This window comes from Clavelina lepadiformis, chromosome 1 (genome assembly GCF_947623445.1).
Source record: "Clavelina lepadiformis chromosome 1, kaClaLepa1.1, whole genome shotgun sequence".
Taxonomy (NCBI): domain Eukaryota; kingdom Metazoa; phylum Chordata; class Ascidiacea; order Aplousobranchia; family Clavelinidae; genus Clavelina; species Clavelina lepadiformis.
The window spans coordinates 4,568,698-4,581,320 of record NC_135240.1 but is presented as its reverse complement, the minus strand read 5'-3'; the positions used below and the strand labels follow the sequence as shown (position 1 = coordinate 4,581,320).

At 35.8% G+C, this 12,623-nt stretch overlaps 2 protein-coding genes across 3 annotated transcripts; one reads left to right on the top strand and one right to left on the bottom strand.

The window, feature by feature from the left end:
* Window positions 1-121: 121 nt before the first annotated feature.
* LOC143456577 (uncharacterized) lies at window positions 122-2,484 on the bottom strand. Its single transcript, XM_076955180.1, has 5 exons — window positions 2,338-2,484; window positions 1,375-2,191; window positions 1,145-1,274; window positions 822-1,023; window positions 122-702 (listed from the first exon to the last, which is right to left on the bottom strand). Exons 2-5 carry the CDS (start codon window positions 2,156-2,158, stop codon window positions 208-210), a joined length of 1,611 nt encoding a protein of 536 aa, XP_076811295.1. The 5' UTR covers window positions 2,159-2,191; window positions 2,338-2,484; the 3' UTR covers window positions 122-207.
* Window positions 2,485-5,522: 3,038 nt separating this feature from the next.
* On the top strand, window positions 5,523-7,726 carry LOC143459290 (uncharacterized). 2 transcript variants are annotated; one of them, XM_076956386.1, is made up of 4 exons: window positions 5,523-6,396; window positions 6,482-6,611; window positions 6,791-6,968; window positions 7,098-7,726. In XM_076956386.1, exons 1-4 carry the CDS (start codon window positions 5,649-5,651, stop codon window positions 7,608-7,610), a joined length of 1,569 nt encoding a protein of 522 aa, XP_076812501.1. In that variant the 5' UTR covers window positions 5,523-5,648; the 3' UTR covers window positions 7,611-7,726. The 2 variants fall into 2 exon arrangements, with proteins under 2 accessions (XP_076812501.1, XP_076812491.1); XM_076956376.1 differs by having other exon boundaries at window positions 5,546-6,396; window positions 6,791-6,989.
* Window positions 7,727-12,623: the final 4,897 nt, after the last annotated feature.

Sequence of the window (12,623 nt, the reverse complement as noted above, 5' to 3'; positions counted from 1 at the left end):
TTATTTTACGCGATTTATCATACTACAATCTTGGGTTATTCCATATTTCCATTTCATAGTTTTCCAACAAAGGAACCCATCCTACCAACCTCAGTTTGTAGTTTTCATGTTTAGGCTTAGGTTATATTTTATGTCTTTCTTTTATTACAGAAAAATCACGATTTTCGTTTCAGTTCATTTTAGAAACTGACATAAAAATGAAAAAGCTTAAAAATCAATCCGAAAATATAAATTTGAAGTAAGATGAATGGTCGTTTCGAACGAGCCGTAAATAGGCTGGGTTTTCATTGATTTAAAAAAATCGTCCAATTGCCGTGTTTGGTTGTCAGTTAGACAGCAGTGGAAAAGGACGAGGCTGTTACAATCCACCAACATTTTGTCCAATAAACAAAGGAAACTTTCCCACAAGTTCAAGTCATTCGCTAAGCAAGTTTTGGTGGAAAGTGTCAGTTGTGGAAAAATGGTCGTGGCTGAATTTGATTGACATATTTCCTGGTAGCAAGCGAACAACCAATCCATGCAATCTTTGCTAACACTTCCATCAACCAGCTTCAGTGAAAGCAACGACTTCGGGAAACGAACAACATTTTTTGCGGAGCAACTGTCAGTGTTAGTTTGTTGAAAACTCATTTGTACTCCGCTCAGTATTAAGGATTGCAAGTCGGGCCATTGCAAGATGACGTCATTCCACAGCTCGCAAGTCTGCACAATTGCGAACAAGTGATGAAATTGTCTATAATATTATATAATGTAAATATTGCAAAGTGGACGAGTTATTACGAATGTAAAAGTAGTCCAAGTATTTCAATTAATAAATTTACTTCAGAAAAAGTAATTTCTTCTATTTTTCCAGCTGTGGTCGAAAGAGAAAATTCTTCCAAATTATCAAATTGAAGCAACAGATCTTTGTATTTGATGATGGAAATGGGGTTTGGGTGAGAAATGACAAGTTTACGAAGATCAGCTGGATTGGGCAGAAGACGCAGAATGGTCGCAATCATTTCGGTTGACACGTCATGGAGACTGTTTTTAAAAAAGTAGATACCAAAACAAGTTTTGGAAGGAAACAAGGAAATTATTTGTTATTTTGAAAATAATAAAAAGACAAAATAAAATGCGTCATAAAATCAAAAACGAAAATTACTTAATCGAAGCGAGGTCGACGGTAAAACCATGCGAAGAAGATTCCCGTAACACTGTGCGAAACATGTTAAAATCTTCTTTAACTGCAGGTTGGAAGGTAAATCCATCCAGTTTTATGGAAGTTGAAGTTGCTACAACAAGTTCATTACCAAGTTAATTTGATCGGTTAACGAGTGTCATGAACAAAACGTAAAAGTTTATTTTAGATTTAAACAAATGAAACCATCTTACCACTGTGTGCTAGACCGGGTCGATTCCCATGTTTTGCCTGAAAACTTTTAAACGTGTGGTATAAAACGGATATGACCTTGTTTGAGTAATATTCAGTTTCAACGTCATCCTGCCGAAAGGTTAAATGTAATCCTCGCTGCCTGACGTGCGTTGTGACGTCATCACACACGTCCACATTATTTTGGTCAGTTTTGGAGATTCGATCGGGAAATATGACGCACTTCCAGTTTTCTTCAGGTAGGTTTCCGTCTTCATCGGTGGATCTTGTGCAGGGAGCCGGATCCTGCCAGATGTTGTTAGAGATGAGGAAACCTTCAACGGCGGAATCAACAAGCAGAGACTTCAAAACGAAATTTATCGGAAATTTGTTCAATTCTTTTAAAATACACGACGGTGCAAACACCATCTCCGTGCAAGTGATGGTTAAAACGCGAAAGCAGTTCTTGAATAACTCACGCAACCAACTCAACCTTTCCCGGCGGTTCTTTTGATGTTTAAACGAGCTGTAACTGCGCGAGCGCTGCGCACTAGCTCTAACTTTTGTCATATATTCTGTGCAAATGCATTTCACGTTGCCATGGAGAATAAATCTTGCAATCTCAAGAATAAAAGTCTGTGCCAAGTCCGACAAAACTGGTCTTGGAAGCAATCTGCTGGTTACAAACTCATAAAATAGTTTGCTGGCGGAAATTATTGTCTTTTCTTGGATCAGGCGATCGAACATTGCGAGCGAAAGTGATCGCATTCCCAGGTCGTAGAGAGATGTTGGAACATTCCTACCCATAATGGAAATCCTACTGTGACAGCTTTGAAAAATCTGCAAATACAATGAAAACGTTTCTTAATAATAATCAAACCGCAAGACCACACATTTGGTGGGTTTTTGATGATTGAAGATGATGACAAACTAATGATGACTCCATATAAGCTGTCTCACTCTAATGGAAGGTCGCTTGTCCTTACCAGATAAACCACGAGATGAAAGCCAAATTATAATTCCACTTTGAACAAACCAAACCCTTGAAAGAGCATAAAGAGCTGTTCTGGCCACTTTCCACTCTTATTATAAATTCTTTCCTTAAGTTTCAAAGCTCGGTTTTTATAACGTTTACATTCTAACAAACAAACCAAAGATAAAAACAAACAACATAATATTCAATAAATTTGTAGCAGCTCTAACTGCACTAGCTGTGTGTTGTTCATTTTAACGATTATTATTAAGGACTTGCAGCTCATCTCTGTACAATCGCTGTAGGTTTAGTGACCTGGCCTACTTCACTTGCTTCATCCAGATTGTATTGATTGTGACGAACAAAAGACCTCGTCGCAAGCAGCAGCTGTTTTCATCGATCATTGATTCATTGCAAATAGCTGTCACGTGGACAAGGCTGCACGTTTTCAAGATTTTCGCTTCAGTCTAACAGATTATGATAAACTTGGCAAATATTGAACGTAAAATCTTGACAACCCGGTCTTATGAAGAACTTAATGCGATTCGTTCATCTATTTCTGCATCACGCACTTTAGAAAGAATTATTGTGACACTTCTGCCGACTGACTTTATATTGAAGCAATTGTTCTAAAATTAACAAGACGTCGTTTGTTTAAAATAACTTTGAAGCAAACCAAACTTTACACCACGATCGCGCTTCTAATGAAGAAAAAACCTCATTTTACTTCCTCTGCTCCCTCACACGTGCGATTGTGCTTTGACGTAAATGTTTGAATTGGAACCAAAATTGGGAGCGACCCAATCAAGACAAAATTTAGAGCAAGGGTCGTGGCCACAAAACCAAAACGATAAATGGCGGCGACAGAACACAAAGAAAAGTTCGATAATTTCAGAATAATAAAAATTAACGACAAAAAAAGCAAAATGGCGGAAATCCTAATCTAGCTTTCAAAAGCTTGTTTGCTCCGACTCTGCTCTAATCTATTTTAAATTTCTTTTTGTCGAAAATGTTGCTTCGTTTTTGCTGGTTCTTCAAGAATTTGCGGTCGGTTCCAGTACTTAGTACTTTCCACGTGATTATTTCAAAAGTTTAACAAGTATTCATATGTTTTCAAAAATACATGTTAATTAATGCTTAATGCCAATTTTAGCATCTGTTGATCTTTTTAATATAGAAATGTCAAGTAAAAATGGAAGCGATTAACGTTACATATGTTTTGACCTTTAGTAACCTTTACCGGGGGCATAACAGCGGCAAACATTGCATTTGAAGCAGCATCTTTTACGCAAAAAGTACCGAGCACCGACAAAGCACCGAACTACTTTTTAAAAGTAGCATCGAATACCGGAACCTTCGGTACATTTTATGCCAAGAAGCTACGCGAGTAAGCCAAGTAGCGAAATGGCAAATAAATATATTAATACATTGATTTATAATTCTAACAACTTCATGTTGATCGTGCTCTTCCCAACTTGCATCCTGCGCGAAGCAAGATGCGATGATTCCAGCTTTCGACTTCTCGTGCCCAGACGAGCGACAACGGTCCATTGTTAATTGAGGACGTATTTATAGGTCGGCCTCGGATTAACCTGAAAAACGAACAAAAGAATTTGGTCAGCCACAAAGACAAGAAAAACGATGAATTGACGTTTAATTGGTTCACGCAGCAAACTCATTATTTCACGTCATTAGCATTGGATTGAGTTTTTAGTTTCGATTCTCGACTCTCTTTTATGACATCTGTGACCTAGTTTATTCTCTGTTTGACTTAACAGCGGCCATTATTGCAACACAAAGTTAATTGACCTGAGAATGTCCGCACGATCAGTCTTTGTGTCGAGATGTTGCTGCCAGTGTGTGGGGTCGAAAACTGTCAGGAATTGAACGTCATTTAAATTCAGCTTCCCACAAAACTGATGAGTATTTTAGCTTTTTCAGTTTGGTGCGGAGACAATAGTAATAGTGCAGAGATGCAGTAAGATCTTGTAGCAATAAACGATTAAAAATGCGAAAAGTTATTTGTGATGCGCAGAAGAAAATGATGACGACGACGATGGAAGATATTTTGAAACAATTCTACATTTATGAAATTTATGAGTGTCAAGTGAACGTTTCAATTTCAAATCAAGTCTCATCCCGACGTGTCAGTTGTGTTTATGCTGCAGTAAAAGTGGAAAAGGTCTGTGATGTAATAAAAAGTGTAAAGTTAAATGATTAATTTATTAAACGCTGAATCATTTACTGAATTAACTCATTTTAATATGCTTCCATTCTCCGACTCATTGATTCATTGAGTTGTCTTCCATATTTTCCGTTTCTTAATCTGATTGAGGCAACTGTGGTTTTAAATGAAACAAATATACGAAGTAAATGAAAGTTCAAAGTTAATTATAATCTTATATTTTGCTCGAGGGAAACTCATTAGAATGGAAGCGATTGATGACAATTTTTCTTGTCCCTGTGCGTGACCAAATTGCGATTAATCTGACGCTGACCTGCTTACACGGACTCAACTGCTAATAAGCTTGTTCGCACCTTTGTCTTTTTACTGAAATAATCTGAGCACAAGCAGTGGAACTGTTGAGAAAGATCACAGCTTGTTTCGTGCAATTTTTGTTTTCAAGAAAACACAGATTTGTGTTTCGGTTTCTCTGCTTCAAGAATTAAGAAAAATTCAGGGATGGTTTTCAGTGGGAATCCTGTTGTTTCAGCTTTGCCACCAAACTTGGTTTCGTGCCGTCGTAGCTTTGAAAGTTGACTGTTAAGGCTTAACTAACGCTCAGTTCGTCCAACTTATCCGGGCATACTGTCGATATGTTTTGTTGCAAATTTTAAGTTTGGGTGTAGCCAGAAAAAAGTGATAGCAAAGATGGTGCAAGTTTAATCTTCCAATAAACAATATCGATTTGGTGTAAAAGAACAGACTGAGTGGTCTAACTTGTTCATTCTGTGTCACTTTTGAACAGAACATTTTTTTGCTGGCCCTGAATTTCTTCCGATCGCTTCGAAACTGCTAAACTACTACTACTAATAAACTTAGACTTACTTAGAAAGCGCTTAGAAAGATGAAGTTGTTGGACTTATGAATCAATGCATTAATATATTCATCTACCATATCATAGCACACCTGGTGAAGCAAGCTAATGCTTGTGTCAACTAAATAAACGTTGATGTGAAGTAATCAACTTTGAAATTTGACAAAATTGAGTTCATGGAGGCAATTTATGACAAAAAGTGTTTTAGTTAAGTTACAGTTACATTAAAAATTTGTAAATAACAAAAAATTCACTTTTTTTACAGACTTTATATACATTTCACATAATGAATAGTAAAAATCCAATAACTCTGTATGACTTGGGAAGACAATTAATTGCAATTCGTTTATATGAAAGTGTATTGCGAAAGAAAAGTATTTCTTCTGTCAACAAATTCTTTTATGAGTTCTTCACCAGCAAACATTTGCCCGCACCAGTTATAACAGATCTGGTAAAGGTCTTTATACTGGTCGTAAATGGACGTACTGACATTCCAGATACGCCATGCTGTTGTTTGAAAGAATTTAAGACAGACAGAAACGGAAAAGACACCACACAAGCATCAAGCTATTTAAGGACCTGTAACATGAGATTTCAGAAGTGGTCAAAAGAAATATTTAGAACTTGCATCCACATTTTAATGCTCACATGGCCTGGAAGAAAGTTTTCGCCTTCGTCCATCATAGAAGATTCGCCTGACACTTTCGGCTTTTTATACACACCAACATATTTGGTGTACAAATATGCTTTCGAAGGCTTTCTGGTTTCAAACAACATTTGCAAAGATAACATTTGGTCGAAACGAGTTAAGCGCCATTCCGGCGAAAAAGCATATTTATCAACACGTCACTTCCGGTCATGGTACATATTACCAAGACTGAAAAACATAATGAAGGAAAGAAGAGAGAGGTTAGATTTGGACTTAGAGCGGCATCATGCGGGCGCGTTGAGTACAACAGAAACTTTAAATATTCTGTTGAACACACTTGGTGGTTTTCCTCCCGAGTATGCAAAACCACAGGATTCTCAAACTGGTAAATTAATTTTATATGATTTTAAAACATATTTGAAATGCAAATTTATCTCTGATTTTCCGAAAAAATCAAAAATATTTTTCAGCTAAAATTTCAACCACTGCCCCATCCATAAATCTGAAAATGTGTTCGAGGGAGCCGTGCAATTATGAGTTTCTTTCAGTTTTAGAACAATCTATAACGTTTGGTTTTACAGTTAACACCATTTCTATCAGGTAATTTTCATTTACAAATTTTTTTAGCAAGTTTCTTTTTAGCATTTAAGATTATATTTTAAAGTTAAAGTAGAAAATATTGAAATGCTCAATATGTTAAAAATCAAGTTTATTATTATTGCTTTCTTTGGTGAAATTATGTTCATGACATTTTTTAAACAACATTTTTTTATGAACAGGATCCATCATTGCTGTGATGTGATGGAAACAATTCTACAACGCTTACATTTTCCCACTAATGTTCTTCAACTTCATATCAATGTATCTAACCCAAGGAAATTTATGGAAAAAAAAGATTTATTGCTTCAGTTATCTCAATTGAAAAAGATTTTTCTCGAGATTTCGGACTGGCTGAAGGTAAAGTTTTCAATTTTCGAGGTAAGTATTTACAACTTTCACGTTTTATATATTTTTACAATGAAAATATAATTTGTAATATCAATGCAGCCAAGTTCACATCACCCTGATCTATGTGCATTTATTTAGACCGCCACCTTATGGAATGAATTATTCTGCAAATGGCCGCACTTACATTCCATCAAGTTGAGCGGATTACAAATGAGTTTTCAACAAACTAACACTGACAGTTGCTCCGCAAACAATCTTGTTCGTTTCCCGAAGTCGTTGCTTTCACTGGAATTAGCTGATGGAAGCGTCACAGCAGATTTCCTTGATTGGTTGTCCACTTGCTGCCAAGAAATCTGTCAATCAAACCCAACCACAACATTTTTGAGAGAACTGACGCTTTCTTACGAAACTTGCCTCGCTAATGAATTGAACGTGTGGAAAAGTTTCCTTTCTTTATTGGACAAATCGTTGACGAACCTGCACAAGGTCACTCTCAACCATTGCGGTCTAACTGACCACCAAGTACGATATTTGACCGACTTGGTTAATTCGAAGGAACGCTGCAACCCGGTCATGTCGTTCATTATTATAAACCAGAATGAATTAATTCTCTCAAATGATACAGGAAGCTGTTGCTTCTTTAAAATATGAACATGATTGCAATTCAATGCAGACTGGAATTTGCTGCTGCATTGTCAAGTGCTTGTGGGCGCTGCCGTTGCTATTCTGCGTCACACTTCCAACTACTTCCACCTACTTTAGTAATAAAATTGTGAGTGATCACTTTGTTGATTCTGACATATTTTGACGTATGACGGATTTATTGCACAAAAACCTAAACTTTGAAAGATCAAACAAATGAAAACAGCGACAAAGAAACAATGCTGAGCAATTAAGAACGTCACCATTAAACGAAAAGCGTTTCTCACGCGACGCCCTTAAAGGTGATTAGGCCACAGTTTCATAACAAGCTATTAAACGGAGTATCCAGACTTGCCCAAACATGCAAATACAGCAAACTAAAAATAGGAACAAAATCTCCAGTTAATCTCCGAATAAAGTGATTTTATATCTTAATGTTCAAGTGTTTCCCCGAAGGGAATCACCTAAAAAAGAAAGCAAGGGGAATCACCAAAAACAAACCAGGGGAAAACACACGGGGGCTTCTATGACGTAAGCCAGTTAAACATCAACTAGTCGTTTACCACAAAAAAGATAAAGTTTTATAATGTTTAATTTTGACGTAGATCGTATTTTGAATGGTCAATTTATGGATACCGCCTTTTAGGTTTGGTCTTTTGCTCATCATTCAAAATATAACAAAGAAACTTCTTATTCTTGAGGTATTTTGAACCTAAAGGTGGGCAAGCTTGATGTCACCTTCACCAAAATTTGGAAGAATTGTGAATTATATTTAATGATTTTAAAACACTACTTGATGCAGATCCCCAATCAAATATTCCATATTGTAAAGCACTGAAAACTAGACTATAGTATAACATCATTAAAACCTTTTTATTAGTAAATTGCCGAATTTGAATTATCACGGCATGAACTTTCGACAGAAAATTCTATGAAAACTATTCAAAGTTATGGGTACGTTTACGTACCATATAAATAGCGATGCAATCCATTTTTCAAAAAAACCAACAACAAAAATATAGAACTGGCAGAGAAACGCGAAAACTAACTTAAGCAATCAGAGAGACGATTTATGCTGAAAGGAATAAATTATTTGCGAGTCTGCAAAGTTAATTTTTATGCAGTGAATCGAGTGCATTCAAGACAACGTGAATACCTCGATTATATAATTATCGGGCGACTGGAAGCTGTGAATAAAAAGTGTATCCTGTTTGCTGCTGCGGTGTTCATTTCTTTGCAGGCAATCTAATCAATGAGTGCGTTAAATTGCATTTAGATATTGATGCAAACGGAGCAATCAAATTTCACGGTTAGAAGAAAGAGACTCATCATGCAGCCGACAAAGACGATAGCCAAATCAAAGACAGCTGTCCAATATGACAATTTGTGGACATTGCTTAGGTCGTAATAAGTCAGTGACATTATAATTACCTCAGATACGACTAAGCAAACATTAAATCAAACATCGTCCCACCATGAACGACCACAACTGTGCTAGTTTTCAAGCAGGTTATTGCTGGTTTACTTTTTAACGTTCCTTGCGTCATTCAAACCTTTAGGTTTCGCGAACTGGCCTTGGGAATTAGCCTGGTGAGACTCACCATGAACATTTACAGCAACAACCCCGAATTTGAAATTTATCTTACTGGATAATTCAAAGGTACTGGAACACTCAAGTTTTAGGATAAACTCGGGTCAAGCGAAGCGAAGCAAAAGTTGGTCAAACAACTAAAATACAAAATCTCAATTGAAATGCTGAAAAACTGAAATCACAGGACTAAAATTTTGATTATGTATACATAATTATAATTCAATCCCATGACTCGAACATCGCAAAAAATGATCAGGTATTTGGTTTAAAAAACCAAATATTCAAAGTCAGGTGTTACCAACTTGGTCACGCTTCTTGTTAGTTCTGCGACATACAAAGTTATAGCTACATACATAGTGACAATAAAGCAAGTGTTAAGAATCAATGTAATTCCAACAATTGTACTTTTATTACCGTCTAGGCACAAGCTACGTAAACGTATCCATAACTTTGAATAATTTTCATCGAATTTTCTGTCGAAAGTTCATGCCGTGAGTTTTGCATCGTGTTCGTGTTTATTTCATTGTGACGCATTTTTCATGGGTCAATTAGTAAATAGTTAGCAAGGCCGTTTATTGTAATCGTATTAATTATAGTTGATTCTACTAAATTCAATCTAAATAACATTGTTATTTCACTGTTTTAAGATGTCTCACTATTATTGAACATCAGTTAAGATGTTATTGTTTTTATCGATAAAAAGTAAACAAGTAAATCAACCTCTGAGTTTATCAATGTCAACCAAATAAAACAGCAGTCCTACCACCAGCAGTTAAACATAAAGACTGCGCTGACCGCTAAGAAACGTTTATAATCAGGCAATAGCAGCATATACTGACTTCTAAATTTTCCAGGTGTGAAAAATATTCACGACCTTTTGAGACTCGAAAAATTTTTCGTGGACCTCACCATAAACAACGAGCTGTAATTCGTAGCCTCGTGTTCGTAGGTATGGTCACTGGTTCAACTGCGCCATCACCGTCGTCATCGTCATCGTCATCGTCATCGTCATCGTCATCGTTCAACACCATCTAATCGAAACAAGGCAAAAATATGTTGCTGAGGAAAAGGCTCACAGTGTCTATAATAAAAGTGATGACGTGGAGATCTGATGAAAGTGATAAGTTCAGCTTCAAGTTAACTTTTGAAGTTTATCGTTCATTTTGTAAATCGACATAAATGTGAAGAGTTATTTTAAGATTTTTAAATTTTTCACCAGAAATACCGATTATTATCTTCATTTTCGTTGTACGTAGTTGGTTCAAATCTTATTTCTGTAATAAGTCACCAGCCAGAGGCTAATACTGCTGTCCTTGTTAAATATTTAATACTTTTAGATGATTCCCCTAAATCAAACCATTAAATGCAGATAAAGAGTTTAACGATATAAAGGAGCGGAGGGTCAAATACATGAACAAAGTCTTCAGTTAAACTCCGAATGCAGTCTTCTTCCATTCCCGAGGGGAATCACCTAAAGAGAAAGCGAGGGAATCGCCAAAAACAAACAAGGGAAAACACATGGGGGCTTCTATGACGTAAGCCAGTTAAAGTTTTTTTTAACAAGTTTTAATTGTTTTTTTTTCATTAAAAAGAATTTAATGTTTAAAAAATAACCAAAATGAAATATATTTGAATAATACTAGATGAACAATTTTAATGGAAATTTCATATTGAAGATCTTTGCAAAAAAACTGTCAAGAATCTTTGGTGTCTGGTACCAAATTCGGCAATTTACTAATAAAAAGGTTTTAATGATGTTATACTATAGTCTAGTTTTCAGTGCTTTACAATATGGAATATTTGATTGGGGATCTGCATCAAGTAGTGTTTTAAAATCATTAAATATAATTCACAATTCTTCCAAATTTTGGTGAAGGTGACATCAAGCTTGCCCACCTTTAGGTTCAAAATACCTCAAGAATAAGAAGTTTCTTTGTTATATTTTGAATGATGAGCAAAAGACCAAACCTAAAAGGCGGTATCCATAAATTGACCATTCAAAATACGATCTACGTCAAAATTAAACATTATAAAACTTTATCTTTTTTGTGGTAAACGACTAGTTGATGTTTAACTGGCTTACGTCATAGAAGCCCCCGTGTGTTTTCCCCTGGTTTGTTTTTGGTGATTCCCCTTGCTTTCTTTTTTAGGTGATTCCCTTCGGGGAAACTCTAGAACATTAAGATATAAAACCACTTTATTCGGAGATTAACTGGAGATTTTGTTCCTATTTTTAGTTTGCTGTATTTTCTTGGATGGCAGATGCAAAATCGGCTTATTTGGTTACAATCTGGAGTGTATCTTTTGTTGTTACCTATACATCAAAAGTTAAAGTTTGTAGTTTATTATATACAGTGAATCTTGCATATAACTGCCTGATGAGAAAGTAGTACAGTTTTCGATAGGAAATCACCTGTGCAAAGACGCGAATTTTGGCGTGGCAGCGTACACTGAATACTCAATTCTTTGTTTATTTATCATACATTAGTGTTCAAACAACCATCTTTTCTTAGTTTGTTAATTATAATTTGGCGTGAAAACAATAAAGTTTAGCATAGATATTGATGAATCTCTTATGTGCAAGTGCCACATGTTAATAAGTTTGTGAAGATAACTGATCATCACGCAAGTATCGGATGAAAAATCCGGTTTGAATTGAAATGACGGTGAATGTGATCTCGTTTGAATTCATTTTAACGTGCTATGTAGGAAATAGTGCTATAATGCTAGTGCTAACAATAGTGCTATAGTGTAATAGTGCTATGGTAACCTAAATATGATTCACATTGATAAGATTAAGCGACTCAATGAATAACATACAATGACAAGACTTTATGTCGCGCTCCAAAGCTAGAGAACCCATGATATAATCGCATATAGCGAGGAACATCATTGGCCTCAACTTGCCAGTTATGTGCAAGGTGCACTGTATATTACCTAGGTACCTAGATAGGGACTAAAAAAGAAGGTCGCTTGTGCTTTCGCTGTTTTGTAAAAACCACTTCTCGTTTTGACGCTCTTCCTAGCAATTAAAAATATTTCCCCTCCCACTTTTTGCGAACATCATTTTTGCAAATTTATGTTTTGTAAAATGTTCGTCCAACGGCTGCTTTGATTGCTTATAAATATATTTGTTGTAATTGTTATAGAAGCTTTCATGAATGCTGAAGCGATCTGTTTCGGTGACACTTGTTGCGAATGATTAATAGACGGGCATATAAAATATTTAGAACTTTCTAGAAACGTAGATGCCGATGTTAAACGATTTAATATTCATCATTTTCAAAACATATATAAGTTAGAATTTTAAAATAGCGACAATGTTAAGCAAATGACGATATTATGACGACAACTGGGATCGTTTATCTCGTCATGATAACATCAGTCACCAACCTCATTGACCATTGTTATCAGGTCAAGAAACAAAGCGT